Here is a 16,276-nt window from a genome sequence, read left to right on the forward strand (position 1 = left end):
TACTAGATTTTACACTCTGGGACTCTGTGCTGCCTGTTGCATTATGACTTGATTGATCTTGTCAATAGTATGATTTGACTGGATAGAGCACAAGCATAGCTTTTCACTACATCTCAGTACACATGACAATAAACCAGTACCAAGTCATTCATGCTGACCAAGATATCTATATGAGCTCGTCCCATTTGCTGCATTTCGTCCCCATCCCTCGAAACGTTTACTATCCATGTACTTGCTAAAATGTCTTTGAACATCGCAGCACCTACTTCCTCAGCTTCCTCTGACAGTTCGTTCCATATACTACCACCATCTTGTGGAAGAAGTTGTCCCTTGGGATCTTTTGTCTCTCACCTTAAATTTATTCCCCCGCATGTTAAGTTCCCCTATCCTGAGAAAAAGACTAACCATTCACCCTATCCATACCCTCATTATTTTAGTAGATCTCTATAAGAACACCCCTCAACCTCTATACTTCCAAAATTATAACTAAAATTCCAGCATATCCAATCTGTCTTAACTCAAGCCTCCCCATGAATCTTTTCTGCACTCTTTCCAGCTTACTGACTTCCTTCCTATAGCCGGGCGACCAGAACTGCACAAGACTGCAAACAGCAGCCTGAAGCCGCGGTCTGCACAGCTCCAGCTGGCGTGGTGTCTACAGCCCGTGATCTCACGTTGGGGACCCGGGAGAGGAAGAAGCTTCCACTCCGACTGCCGGCCCGCGGCCTACTTTTACCGCGGGCGCGGCATGGACTTACCATCGGGAGCGGGGTCCCTCGCTGGGGATCCCTGGAGGGGAGCTTCGACTTCGACTGCCGGCCCTGCAGTCTGCGATGCTTCTGGCTGCGGCGCGAACTCTAAATCACCGACCGCTGGCCTGCGGCCTACACCAATCTGAAACCGCGGTCTCCGGTGGGGGATGCACCGATTCAGGACTTACCTTGACTTTTATCATCTGGACGCCCACAGCGGCGACTGCGGAGGGTTGAGGTCCCGACCACGGGGGAAAATGGAGGAGGACGGGCCAAATTTTTTGCCTTCCACCACAGTGATGAATACTGTGGTGGGTTTTTTTGTTAAAATTTTATTGTGTTTTTGTGTGTTCTTTCTCATTGTACCGCTGCTGGCAAATTCATTTCACTTGCACTTTATGTGCAATGTGACGAATAAAACTGATTGTATTGTATTGATGTGATCTCGCTGACTCCTGTATTTGCTGCCCTGACCAATAAAGACAAGTGGCCAAATATCATCTACACCACCCTGTCTACTTGTGTCATCACTTTAAAGGAACTATATAACCCCTATCTTGTGTTATCTCTGATCTACAGCACCGTCTAGGGGTCACAGTTTAAGGATAAGGGGGAAATCTTTTAGGACCGAGATGAGAAAAACATTTTTCACACAGTGGTGAATCTCTGGAATTCTCTGCCACAGAAGGTAGTTGAGGCCAGTTCATTGGCTATATTTAAGAGGGAGTTAGATGTGGCCCTTGTGGCTAAAGGTATCAGGGGGTATGGAGAGAAGGCAGGTACAGGATACTGAGTTGGATGATCAGCCATGATCATATTGAATGGCGGTGCAGGCTCGAAGAGCCGAATGGCCTACTCCTGCACCTATTTTCTATGTTTCTATGTCTATGTTTCTACCATTAACTGCAAGACATGCCCTTGTTTAACTTTACAAAATGCTATACCTTTCGTTTGTTGAAGTTAAATTCCATTTGCCATTTCTTGGCCCACTTCCGCCAGTTTATCTAGATCCTGTTCTAATCTTAGATAGCCTTCACTATTCACTTTACCCTCAATTTTGCTGTCATCTGCAAACAGGAAAAGGAATGGCCCAACGTACAATGACTATGGTAATTAATCCCAGCCATTGGTAACATACTGCAAATGAAAATGGAGCCTTAACCAAAGAGGAAAAAAAAATCAGATGGTGATCACAAGTGATCTCTGTCCAGTGATTGCCACGCTTTTAGAGGACAGTCTTGGTGTCGGTGTAATGCCCCTGTCGCACTTAGGAAACCTGAACGGAAACCTCTGGAGACTTTGTGCCCCACCCAAGGTTTCCGTGCGGTTCCCGGAGGTTTTTGTCAGTCTCCCTACCTGCTTCCACTACCTGCAACCACCGGCAACCACCTGCAACCTCCAGGAACTGCACGGAAACCTTGGGTGGGGCGCAAAGTCTCCAGAGGTTTCCGTTCAGGTTTCCTAAGTTGGACGGGCATAATACGTTTGATATGAAGAGCATAATGGTGAACTGACTGAGGAACCAATGAAAAAGTATGGTGGGAAGAAATACATGGAAATTGAGGAAGGGTGGAACATCAAACAACTAGATTAATGGGTGCATTTTGGTTTTGTCATCACATTTGATAGATGATTTTTCAAATATGGCTCCCGTAGTTGTGTTCAGCAGGTGAAAGGCCCATAAATATGTTCCAACAAAATTCTCATGTTGACTTCTCTAAGCTAACAAATATTTCTGGACTAAACAGAAATATTTGTTAGCTTAGAGAAGTCAACATGAGAATTTTGTTGGATTATTATATGTTGTCGATTATTATTTTGTGCTTTAACACCCACCTCAAATTTTGATCGCATTCCCCTTGCAGTATTTCACATTAAAGGTCATTTGAGCAGATTGGAATTTAAACTTTTTTGGGGGTTAAACTAGAGATTTCTGGACCTCTTCCAACCGCCACCCAGTAAAACTGCCAATAAAGTGTTTTTTATTTTGCCGGATTTAATAGCCTACTATGCAGTTTTAACATTTTACAACAGTCCACAAAAATAATGAGTTTGTTTGGCGTTAGTGCCTGGTGATGTGTAGCACTCTTTTATCAGATAAATTTGGTCAGTTTTTGGAAAGCTTGTTAAATGGAATGTTATGTCTTGGAACCCTGAGGGAACTGTCTTAAGAGTTAAACAACCTACAGAAAGATTCATGGGGAATGGAGTTCCAGGCTGAATATCACCATGGCTTCTCACAACTCTTGTTCAATTTCATGGAAGGATGTCCCATAGTAAAAGAGCTATTCACGTGTTGGGATTGTTATTAAAATGCAGATAACAGAAAGTGAGTTTGGAAAATCGAACAATAAAAATTCACCTTTAGACATTGTGATTGGTTTTTCAGTTCCCTGAAATGCTTGGATTTAGAACACGAAATTTTAAGTATTCCAGTAAAACTTTCCTATCAAGTGTGAGTAATGTCCTGCAGTGCACAATGAAAGAAAAATGTCATGTGATTAAAGATTTTAAATAAAAAGATCTTTTCGAATAGCCGATCCTAAAATGGTGATTATGAAAAATAACACAATTTAGCATTTTAAGCAAAAAGTTTTGTTTTTTGTGATTCCAGTGCTTGAAGTCACTTGTATCTCCAATTTGGCATATTAATTGTTTGAGGGCAAACTCTTCACAAATTTCATGTTTCAACCTGCTTCCCAAATTCTAATTGTAAACAATTCTCTTAAGTTTTTAAGCCTTGACAGATAAAATATCATGTTTCTGTTGCTGTATAGCTTGCTTAAGCATTAAAATGCAACTTATACTATTATATTTCCAATATTTCAAACTAGTCCATGTTTGTTAGTCATCATTTTCGTAGCTAAGGGAAGGCCTACAAGGAATTTCTTTTTAAAAGACTGATTTTTAAATAAACATGAGTAATTCCCTGCCACAGAGGGCAGTGGAGGCCAAATCACTGGATGGATTTAAGAGAGAGTTAGATAGAGCTCTAGGGGCTAGTGGAATCAAGGGATATGGGGAGAAGGCAGGGACGAGTTATTGATTGGGGACGATCAGCCATGATCACAATGAATGGCGGTGCTGGCTCGAAGGGCGGAATGGCCTCCTCCTGCACCTATTTTCTATGTTTCTAAAAAAAAATTGAAGGAAGGAAATTTGGATAATTTGAGTTTGGTGTTTAATTTTGAAGTTATGAAATCTAGCATCTGATCCAAGTTGGTTGAACACTTCCTTCACATATTTACAGCAATAGACCTTCTATCGTTCTCACCAAATAGTTACATAGTGCCTAGTCTTTATCTTAATTTCATCTGGATGAACTGTGTATAACCCTTAGTATGTGCACATATCTATCATCCAGTTTTACATTTTACATTTGACTACAGGGTGTGTTTGGTCGAGGTGTGGCAGTTTTGGTGTTGGTTGGAAAGAATTCTGGGCTTTCTTCACCCATTGATCTAGCATTTTCTAAGGTTATGCTATTTTTCCCTGGCCTTGTTCATCAGAGAAAATATTATTTTTATGTCAAATCATTCAGTCATCTTTAATACTTCTGTTAATTGACCCTTTAAACTTCCGTGCTCAAAGAAATACGAGTCTTGTTTATGCAGCCTGCCCATACAATTTGATCCTTTTAATCCTTTGAGGTGAGTTTGTTATGACCTCTCCCAGATTAATATATTAATTTTCAGTTGGTACTCTGTTCTGAGTATAGTCCTGCTGATGAAATCTATTTGGAGCAATATTCACCTGACTGCAATGTTTGCAGCTGCAATGTTCCATTCCTTTTGAGATAAAGACAAGATAATTCAATTAGCTATTTTAATATTATTTAACATGTTTCTCCCCCATTTTCGTTGAAAAGTTAAAGTCTTTAACTGTTCCGTTCATAAGTTGCTTGTCATTTAGATCAACTGCGCATGTGCGTAAAAACTATCAATAATCTATTGAAACTTTATGCTGTCAACTGTATAATTTAGCAATGTTACAAAATTTTGAGATTTTAAAAATCAAGTCTGTAATTTATCCCATCAGATAAAGCATAAAAATAAGTTTAATTTGACACCTAATTCACTTTCATATCTCAAGTATTTAAAAAGTTATGGCCATTTTCATACTCGGAAATGAGCATCTTGTTCCCTATTGATTTTCTATGGACATAACAAAAAAGCTGTGATCGTGAACAGTCAAAAGCCCATAACTTTCTTAAAAATTAAGAGAACTGAATGAAATTTTCAGTTATCATAGATTGAAGCATTCTGAAACAAATATAAAATAATCTTACTTGGATGACCTGAAATTAAAGCATATAATTAGTTAGTTACCTAATTGTAGCTAATTTCAGACTTCAATTACTAGATCTAAACATCTATCCATTTCTTAATAAATGATTAACATTTTTAAATAGCCTAAATGTCCAAATAATATTCACAAATAATTCACAATAAAACATGATTTTAAAATCTCATTTACATTAATTTATAGACCAAATGGAAGGAATTTAGTGCTCAATTGCTGTAAATAAATGCCCATTTAAATCAGCTTTCCAGTGAGTCCCTGTGAACGCGCTGGTTTAGAACGTTCACATTGCGGTAGATTTGTGCCCCAAATGCCGAGAAAAATACTGCGGGATATAATGGGCCCAAAATGAGCTACTCGCAATATTAAACTTTGTATAAAGGGATCTTTAGAAGCCCTTTTTAATGTAAAAATATACAGCCTAACTTCAGTTGTTTGCTTTATGAGACCCTGCGGTTGCTGGCGGTCGCGGGTTTAGAGATTGATTTTTAAACTACTATAACTATTATACGAGGCCTTTAAAACTAATAATAGCTTTTGCGACGGGGTCTTCCAGCGATTTTTCGTTAATAATTAACTAGGCTGAACATCTTCGATTTGAACAGCCTAGAGAAAATCGCGTTTTAAACCCACCCCCCTCTAAACGGCGCCAAAATCGCGCACACCCGCAGCGGCAGATTTTCAACGACGCTTCAGGTAGGCTTTGCAACATACCTATATAATTTACCATACCACACAATTATGTAATCAACAAATTCAGATAAATTAAATGTAGGTAGCTCCATCTCTCAACATACATTGCTTGTAGCTCGGGTCATATCAAATTTTTCCATCACAATATCCTCTAAAAGAAATGAATGGATAAATAAAGCCCAAGCACTTCTAATTTGCTCTTTAGGTTTGGAATAGCTTGTACCAGTTGGATCTTCATGGCACTCGAGGCACCAAGCTCTGCCCGTTAGAATTGTCTGAAGTGTGCAAGGAGATTCAATTGCTTAACCCTGCATTCCACTATACAGCCAGACAATGTAATAATTTGTTCTATTTATATTTGTCTTTTTTTCTCTTGTGGAGAAAATAAATGTAGTGAGGTCTACAAAGGATTTCCTTATCATTTTACAACCAGAAGCAAATTATACAAAAACTTCAGAGATACTTTTACATTGGTAAATCCGGTACTGATAAATCACATTGGGTCATAATCATATTATTTTCACTGACTTTTTTTGAAAATTCAGCTCTGTAAACCTCTTGCAGTGCGGCAAATAAAGCTTGTTGCATCTGCCAATACTTGCCACGTCAGTTCATTGTTCATTTAAAATGTATGTCAATTATTTGTTTGGGTGGTAAGCTTCTAAACTAGTTTGTAGAATGTTGCCTATGAGAAATTAATAAAATACAATAGAATATCTCACAGATAGCTATGAACAAGCCAACACCTAGAGTATAAGTATATCTTGTGTAAATTATGAAGTCCTGATTATTCTCTAACCTTTCAGAAATAGTTATTTCATTGTGTTGCAAACGTTGTACTGTTCCTACATCAATGCTTCTTTTTATTGCTTGCAGCTCTTCCTCCAAAGCCACCTAAACCCATGATGTCATTATCTGCCAATGGAATCAAAGATAGTGGAAGCATATCTCTACAAGATGCTGAATGGTACTGGGGAGACATATCTAGGTGGGTATACTTGTTGTGCCTATTGCATTCCTATCAACTTGAACTGCAATGTTTGCTTAACAAAAGCCACTTACTAGCTAATTAATAGCCTCCACCAAATTAATTTGCTTCCCCTACAACTACTATTTAACAGAAATGCAAAATTAGATTTGTGCACTGTTTAGCTTTAGCTTCATGGCTTTAAAAAAAAAAAAAAAGCTCATAATATGCCTATAAGCATATCAGCAAGAAACCCAATGAAAAATCAGAATGTTCTTGAATAGGAAATGGAAAAGGCACAAAGATGAATAGAAGTATTTTATCACCTTTAAATGCTGTTGGAGTAGCTTCGCATAATTAAAATGTGCACGAAAAGGTATTCAGAATAGAGTTGCTAGTCTTGTTATAGTGTTAGCATAGCAAATTGAGTTTTGGTTGTGATAGCTTTGCATTTAAAAGTGACCTCCTTTGGAACCTTCTAATCCCTCCACTTTTAAATCCACAGGGAAGAAGTGAATGACAAGTTGCGTGACATGCCAGATGGTACATTCCTAGTGCGGGATGCTTCTACCAAGATGCAGGGAGATTATACTTTGACCCTCAGGTATAAAATCATTTGGAGAACAATGAAAAATCAGAATCTGGCAAAATTCAAGAGTATTTTTTACATCTTTCACTAGGCATAGTCTCTGGATTTCAATTAATGGATTTAAAAATTCTACTCTGCCTTTTGTAATTCACTTATCAGCAAGTGACATGTAAATGGTGCAGAGAGATCTTTCAATTTTCAGCACACCACCTACGCACATCCTTGTGCTACATCTGTACAAAAACCTCCAAGGAAATAATAAGTAACTTCTTATAAATTATCAATTCTAATTTAACTTCCTTGACTATTTGCCTCCACAGTCTTTTGCAAGAGTCAAGAATAGGGGGGTGGGGGAGGGGGAAAGTTTATCCCAATTAAATATTGGGAAAGTTGAAGCTGTCATCTTTGGTGCAAAGTATCCTCATTACATTTTAAAATTCACAAATTGCCTCGTCAAAATGTATTTTGTTTCTACAATGATTTAAAAACTGGTATGACCATTGCAGATAACGGAAACCACTGGTTTCACTTTAAAATTTATTGTATGTATATAATTGTAGAATTTTTTCTCAATTATATCGTTCTTGAAATTGCACAAACTACTGCTTGATTTATTAATGCAGCCAGTCTACTGTTACATTTTTATTTTTATGTTGCCTTCAAATAAGAATCCATGCACAAGAAGTGTCCAAAGGATTTAGTCTTTTGTCCATTTAACTTCTAACTGCACTAATTTGTGTAATGTTTCTAAAGACATTAGTTGCCTTTCTCCTTGATCAATCCTCTACCATAAATATTAACAGCCAATTTTGGTGCAGTGGGTCACAATATCATCAGTTTTTAACTCCGTGAGCACTTTTTAAAAATCAATAAGGTAGTGACATAAATTTCCAGCTGCTTCAAATCTGCTTGCATTTCCCACGTGACGATGGACCAGAGTTGTTTCAGTAAGAGTTGTGACCACCCAATTCTTACCAATGAAACTCCACACTTGCAACAATATAACTCTGTAATGGCCTAGCCAGCCACTCCGTTTAAGCATTGTTGGGATTTAGTATTAATTGCTGGCCTTGTCATTGACATTACACATTCTATGATCAAATTGTGTCTACTGTTAAGGGAAGTTCTAATTCTCAAAGTACACGCATGATGGGTATGGGATAGGCTTGCTGTAAATTATTGCAGAGGCAAATATCTTGCTCTCTTGTATTGGAAATGTCTCCCTCCCCCCAAGGAATTACACTGGATAGAATAGTTAATTAAAAGTCTACTTTGGTTAAAATACCGTGGACAAGTTGCTTCACTACTCAATCCCTAGTTTAACACACATCTAATGAAACCCAAAATAATTTATTTGACTTGAACTTGGGTGCATGAAATGACAATGGCCAACCAACCTCAGTTGTAAAGCCCCAAGCTTATGTTGCTGTTCTAACATGGTGGAATGCTCTAAGGAAAGGGAATATCCCATGAATCTGGGGATACTCTGAACATGGTATTGAAATTTACAACACTTTGAGATGTAGTAGTCAGTATTATCCTGTCCTTGAGTGAAAAGCAAATTGCCATTAATAATTGCCGTGCTTTCTCTATGGAACCATTGTCTTTGATTTTCAGCACCAGGACATAAAAACATTAAAACCTTTTAGATAATCAGTGCATTTGACACTGCATTTGACAACTCAAGATGTATATATTATGTGTACTATAAGTTGCCGTTTCTATTTTTGGGTTGCTTTCATCAAGTTCCATGATCTTTTAAAAAAAAAAAAAGTAGAAGCAGATTGTTAAACAGATTTGAAAAGAAGATTGGAGTTGAGGTTGTAGCTTCATGTCATAGTCCAGTATTCTACCACTGAAGCTGCTCAGCTGCATTTTAGTTTGTTGTATTAATTTGCCTGACTATTTAAAACAAAAAACAACAGAAGAACCTTTTCGAGTTTAATTGCAACTCTTTGACACATGTCTGTGTATAGTTTCTCAAATGGCTATCAATTTTCTTTCTTGTCTCTTTATTATAGGAAAGGAGGCAATAACAAGCTAATTAAAATATACCATCGAGATGGAAAATATGGTTTCTCTGACCCACTCACTTTTAACTCTGTTGTGGAACTTATTAACCATTACAGACATGAGTCCCTTGCCCAGTACAACCCAAAGCTAGATGTTAAGTTAATGTATCCAATATCTAAGTTCCAGCAGGTAAATCAAGTTTTTATATTTCTTGTATTTAATGTTAGATCTCCAGGTGTGGTGCAATGTTAATCAATTGTTAGAATCTATTGTTAGAAATGTGGTATTGGAATGTTTGGCAATAAACCATATGTTTGGACATGGTAGGCACTTGTTTATAAAGACAAATCATCTTTGTTCTGAGAATTATTTTCGGTTGGAACTTATCAAGGCGTGTATGAGATTTGATGTATTTGAATTTTCAAAAAGCATTTGATAAAATGCCTTTTGACAAATTAACTTCTCTTCAATCCTACAAACCTGAATTAAGAATCTGAGACACTAAATGGATATAAAAAGCTCATTTTCAGATTAACACGTTTGAATTATTGGTAAACCTCAGTTATTTACAATCTCTATCAATAACTTCAATGATGGTCAAAATGTAATGTAACCAGATATACTCTCAGTATTAAACTGAAGGAATGGTACTATGAGGAGGGTGCAAATTTGCTCCAAATGGATGTTAAATATGAAAATAAAAGGCAGATTACATTTAATACGACTTAGAAAATGGTGCATTTCAGCAGAAAAAATTAAGTTTTCAAACAGACTGGGAAATGTTGATATTTAGAATATCCAGATTGTTCTTGGACATGAATCAAAGTTAAAATGGAGGGGTAGCAATTAATTAAGAAGGCAATGGTTTTTGCTCTCATTACATACTGATTTTAGTACGTGCAAAAGAATATTAAATAGGCCCTCACTAAGAACACTGCACTATGTTGTGAAAAGTTGTCGACTCCTTACCCAAGGAAGGATATCCTTGGAGGAACACAATGCAGGTTGATACCTGAGATGAGGTGTAGGAGGGTGCATTTTCCTTTGGAGATGCCTATTTTTGCCCAGAATTTAGAAGATAATCTCTCAAACATTTCAAATGCTTGGGAGCTTGGCAGATTCAGATCAGCGAGAGTGCTGGCTTTAACTGGACAATCTGGAATGTCTCAGTAAATCTTTAAAATACTTGATCCAAGAGTGATGTGGAGAATTTTACATTTGGATACAGAGAATCACTTCATATGGAAATACTATTGGCATGATCTTATTGAATAGTGAAGCACTCTCATCAGGCCAATGGACAGAGTGATTGATCTACTCCTGCTGCAGTTTCTCTGGGGAGTTGCGCAGTGAGAGTGCTATATCCTAAGAGCGTTTACTGTAACAGGACAGTCTACCATTTAAAAGGCAGTCCATTAAAAATTCATGCAGTCAAAGTAATATAATGACAGATCAATCTGTCATACCAAATATTTATTAGTAAGTGAATCTGATGCCTCGGGTGCTGCATGAGGTCTGCCTCTCTTGCTGATTATTTAGTGCAGAATCTGTATCGACTGCTGTCCTGGAATACCAGTCTTGTGCAGAAAGATTTTATCTGCACGTCATAATATATAATGTTGTGTTTATTATATTCAGTGAATGTTGAAAAGACAATTGCCTTTTGCAGATTGAAAACTTTGGTAATATAATGAATTATTTTGTGTAATTTTAGCAGTCATCATAATGAAACAAATGGTGGTGAGAATATAGTTATTTATGTGCGGTTCACTTTATTAACAGGATCAGGTGGTGAAAGAAGATAATATTGATGCTGTTGGTAAAAAACTGCAGGAATACCATAACCAATATCAGGATAAGAGTAAAGAATATGACCGGCTTTATGAAGAATACACAAGGACGTCACAGGTATGTGCAGGAAGGAACTGCAGATGCTGGTTTAAACCGAAGATAGACACAAAAAGCTGGAGTAACTTAGCAGGATAGGCAGCATCTCTGGAGAGAAGAAATGGGTGATATTTTGGGTCGAGACCCTTCTTCAGACTCATCTCTACTGAATTGTGTTATAATCTCAAATACCTGGTTTGACTTTCTTCTATTGAAATATTATTTGCCATCTTTTAATCAGATCTTGTGGACCTAAGCAACCAGCAATGATACATGGTAGATAACCTGCTAGGCTAACTGAAGAGACATGAATTTATAATTGAATTTGAATTTATAATTTAAGTTTCTTCATTCACTTTTAGGGCATCCCAAAGCACTTGACAACATGATTTTATCGAATGTGTGGTTTTGGTTGCAACATAGCCAATGCAGTAGGCAGTTGCATACAGTAAGTTCCATAACCAGCAATCTAATGGTCAGATAATCAGGTTAAGGGTGAAATGTTGGCTAGAAATGCTGGGGATTACTACTTTCTTCTGAGAGAGCATACAGGGCTTCATTTTTAAGTTGTGAAAGCAGGCCTTTCAATTCTGCAGTTATGCCTCAATATGGCAGCGTGTCTCATCGTAGTTTTTGGTATGCAGGTCTATAAATTCAAACTTAAATCTGGAATCTCCCAACTTGCCAAGTGTCCCAGCTGCTAAGCCATGGCTAGCACTGAGTTTGATGTATTTATAAAGACTGAGGCAAAAGGGGGAAGGTGAAAGCAGTGCAGGGCTGAGCAATGGGAATAGGATGTTTTTGTTGTTTTTTTTCAGGGTGTTATCGGAAGTTCTTCTGGAGCAAATTATAAAATATTGTAACGATTGCTTAAGGTTGATTGTTCAATGGGCTTTTTAATTTTCTTTTACAATATGGAAATTACTTTAGCTTGGGTAGTTAATACTGGTAATGACAGGAATACATGATGGTTTGCGGTGCCCTCCATAATGTTTGGGACAAAGACCCATCATTTATTTATTTGCCTCTGTACTCCACAATTTGAGATTTGTAATAGAAAAAAAATCACATATGGTTAAAGTGCACATTGTCAGATTTTAATAAAGGCCATTTTTATACATTTTGGTTCCACCATGTAGAAAGTACTGCAGTGTTTGTACATAGTCTCCCCATTTCAGGGCACCATAATGTTTGGGATGCAGCAAAGTCATGTAAATGAAAGTAGTCATGTTTAGTATTTTGTTGCATATTCTTTGCATGCAATGACTGCTTGAAGTCTGCGATTCATGGGCATCACCAGTTGCTGGGTGTCTTCTCTGGTGATGCTCTGCCAGGCCTGTATTGCAGCCATCTTTTTTCGTGCTTGTTTTGGGGACTAGTCCCTTTCAGTTTTCTCTTCAGTATATAAAAGGCATGCTCAATATTGGGTTCAGATCGGACGATTGACTTGGCCTCTGAAGAATTGACCATTTTTTAGCTTTGAAAAACTCCTTCGTTGCTTTAGCAGTACGTTTGGGATCATTGTCTTGCAGAAGGATGAACTGTCGGCCAAAGAGTTTTGAGGCATTTGTTTGAACTTGAGCAGATGGGATGTGTCTATACACTTCAGAATTCATTATGCTACTACCATCAGCAGTTGTATCATCAATTAAGAGAATTGAGCCAGTACCTTCAGCAGCCATAGATGCCCAGACCATAACACCCCCACCACCGTGTTTCACAGATGAGATGGTATGCTTTGGATTTTGGGCAGTTCCTTCTCTCCTCCATACTTTGCTCTTGCCATAACTCTGATATAAGTTAATCTTCGTCTCATCTGTCCACAAGACCATTTTCCAGAACAGTGGTTGCTCTTTTAAGTACTTCTTGGCAAACTGTAACCTGGCCATCCTATTTTTGCAGTTAACCAGTGGCTTGCATCTTCCAGTGTAGCCTCTGTATTTCTGTTCATGAAGTCATCAGTGGTCATTGACAAATCCACACCTGACTCCTGAAGAGTGTTTCTGATCTGTTGGACAGGTGTTTGGGAATTTTTCTTTATTATTGAGAGAATTCTTCTGTCATCAGCTGTGGAGGTCTTCCTTGGCCTGCCAGTCCCTTTGCGATTAATAAGCTCATCAGTGCTCTCTTTCTTCTTAATGATGTCCCAAACAGTTGATTTTGGTACGTCTAAGGTTTGGCTGATGTCTCTAACAGTTTTATTCTTGTTTCTCAGTCTCATAAAGGCTTCTTTGACTTTAATTGGCACAATTTTGGTCCTCATGTTGATAAACTGCAATAGAAGTTTCCAAAGGTGATGGAAAGACTAGGTGCTCAAAGCTCTCTTGTAACTGCATGAAGGAGGCAATTAAACACACCCGAGCAATTACAAACACCTGTGAATCCATGTGTCCCAAACATTATGGTGCCCTGAAATGGGGTGGACTATGTATAAACACAGCTGTAATTTCTGCATGGTGAAACCAAGATGTATAAAAATACCCTTTAATAAAATCTGACAATGTGCACTTTAACCACATGTGATTTTTTTTTTTCTATTACAAATCTCAAATTGTGGAGCACAGAGGCTAATAAATAGTAAATTATGGGTCTTTGTCCCCAAACATTATGGAGGGCACTGTACATACTTGGATACTGCCATCAACTTTCAATTAATATGTAGGACTGTACGATCTGCTAATCATCCCTTTGGCTTTTTGCAAGAGCCAATGAGTATTCAAGAGCCATCTTTCAAACATTGCTACCTTAAAATGTATTTAGTCATGTTTGGTTGGATTTTTTAAAGAGGTGACAAGCTACCTTTGTAGTCTGCTTCAAGCTGTGTGCTGAGGCCAAGTCTTTCAAAATGCACTCTCTGCAGCCTTGTTATTATAAAAACATTTTTTTCAATGAAGTTCACTAACTTGTGATTCTTGGCTTAATAAAAATTGGTACTAAATCCTTCAAAGATTGGATTATAATATACTTGTCCCCAAATCCCTTTTTCCTTTTATTAGGAATGTTTTGGCACCTACTTTAGTTAAATTGTGAGTGTGCTTGGATAAGCTTTGTCTTGTGCTTGCACGAGCATTCTTGTGTTCAAAGTGGCCTGTTGATCTCTTACAGTACTGAGTTTGTCCTCAAACACCAGCTCTCTTTGGCTGGTGATAGAATACTGATGCATTTGTATAAATCTAGAAATCGTGTGATAGCAATTAACTTCACTCTCTGTCTATTATTAATTGAAACCATTGCACAGCTGTTGATACAGTAGTGTGATATTGTATTGTGGGATAAATTTCACATTAACAGAACTTCTCAAATGTCGTTTCTCCTTGTTAAACATTTCACTTAAGCTATGGTTTGCAAAATGAGCTGGAAATTTAGATCCTTCACAAAAAAAATTGCATTGTATTGGTGATATGAGCTGTTTGGTTTCAGGGCATTGAGAACTCTATCCCGTCATGAAAATTGAGATTACCCTCGGAGAAGTGCTGATCAAAGCTTATTAATAGCAGTGGTTAATGGACAAACTATTACATTGTTTACAACTGATAAATTGGTCACTTAACCATAAAACTGATCTGAATCATAACAGGAAATACAAATGAAGAGAACTGCAATTGAAGCCTTTAATGAAACAATACAAATATTTGAAGAACAGTGTCACACTCAAGAGCGCTACAGTAAAGAATATATTGAAAGATTTCGCAGGGAAGGCAATGAGAAGGAAATTGAACGGTATGTTTTGCTTTTACTCAAATAATAACTTATTGAAGTAACCCAGTGAATCTCTCACAGAATACTACTAATATTAACCGTCATTTAAAAGTTCAACACAGGGAGGTCATTTAACCAACATGGCCAGTACCTTCATGCATGCTCACACCTGCATCCTTCCAATATACCCTTCAGCTTGGAAGCATAAATTGACTTCCTTCCTTGCTATCTGTTGGATCTCAGACAAAAACTGCAATTGTTGTAAATCCTAAATAAGATACAAAGTTATGAGAAATCCTCTCCAACCCAAGCATTTTTTAAAAGAGAGAACAGTTAATGTCTCCGGTCAATTACTTTTCATCAGAACATGCATTTCTCGGCTTTTATTCCATTTTAGATCTGCCTGTTTTAAAATTAATTCCACAATATGCATTTGGCGCTTTTAATCCTAGTTTTTCCACTGTTAACTATCTCCTGGTTTGATGACATTAGCAAACTGATACATTCAGAAACTGAATCCAGCTGATCAGTTCACTTCACAATAGGAATCTCCTTCATAATGTACTTAAATCACTGGAATGGGAGTAAGTCTTTTCGACCCTCTTGTTGGTTGTGCTCTTCAATGAGACCATGGCTAATCTGAGTTAATTTCATTAACCTCAGACTATTCTTCCTAAACCCTGACATTCCAATAAGTGGAAATAGTGTCTTGCTGCCTCCTGTTGTTCCACTTTAATATCTTCAACATTACCATAAAATGCCATATATTGAAGGCATGTGGTGTTTGGGATAATTTTGTTTTCATAAAGTGCATCCTATGTAAACCTACCTCGTGAGCAATATATACACATTTCCTATGTCAGGTTATAAGATACAGGAAGGGTGAATTTGTAAAGGAGAAAAGTACTAAATATAACATTAAGTTTGACTCAATAAATATAAACCGTTAGCACCATTCATGTAGTATCCTGATGTGCAAACTGAAACAAACCTTCCCTTGTATGCCAGGATAATGATGAATTATGAAAAACTCAAATCTCGTCTTGGGGAGATCCATGACAGCAAGATGCGCTTGGAACAGGATCTGAAGAAACAAGCGTCTGATAACAGAGAGATTGACAAGAAAATGAACAGCATCAAGCCAGACCTTATTCAGCTGCGAAAGATCAGGGATCAGTACCTTGTGTAAGTAGCGACACAAAATAAATGACATTGAATTTACTTTATTGACGGGCCATACTTGGCTGAGTGTAACAATTAACAATTTATGTCTTTAACTGTGTCCATTTGCAGATGGCTCAATCACAAAGGAGTACGTCAAAAACGAATAAATGACTGGCTAGGAATCAAAAATGAAAATACAGACGAGTGAGT

The 16,276-nt window shown here is 37.6% G+C and overlaps 1 protein-coding gene across 4 annotated transcripts in view; it reads left to right on the top strand.

The window, feature by feature from the left end:
• The window catches only part of LOC116977842 (phosphatidylinositol 3-kinase regulatory subunit gamma), a 524,111-nt gene that overhangs the window by 494,839 nt on the left and 12,996 nt on the right, over positions 1 to 16,276 (top strand). For all 4 annotated transcript variants that reach the window (XM_033028654.1, XM_033028653.1, XM_033028655.1 and 1 more), the window contains 7 exons: positions 6,624 to 6,735; positions 7,220 to 7,318; positions 9,325 to 9,505; positions 11,099 to 11,224; positions 14,781 to 14,923; positions 15,911 to 16,087; positions 16,196 to 16,270. In XM_033028654.1, the coding sequence (XP_032884545.1) occupies positions 6,624 to 6,735; positions 7,220 to 7,318; positions 9,325 to 9,505; positions 11,099 to 11,224; positions 14,781 to 14,923; positions 15,911 to 16,087; positions 16,196 to 16,270 (913 nt within the window). The remainder of the gene's footprint in view (positions 1 to 6,623; positions 6,736 to 7,219; positions 7,319 to 9,324; positions 9,506 to 11,098; positions 11,225 to 14,780; positions 14,924 to 15,910; positions 16,088 to 16,195; positions 16,271 to 16,276) is intronic.

The sequence above is a fragment of the Amblyraja radiata genome, chromosome 10 (assembly GCF_010909765.2).
Source record: "Amblyraja radiata isolate CabotCenter1 chromosome 10, sAmbRad1.1.pri, whole genome shotgun sequence".
NCBI lineage: Eukaryota > Metazoa > Chordata > Chondrichthyes > Rajiformes > Rajidae > Amblyraja > Amblyraja radiata.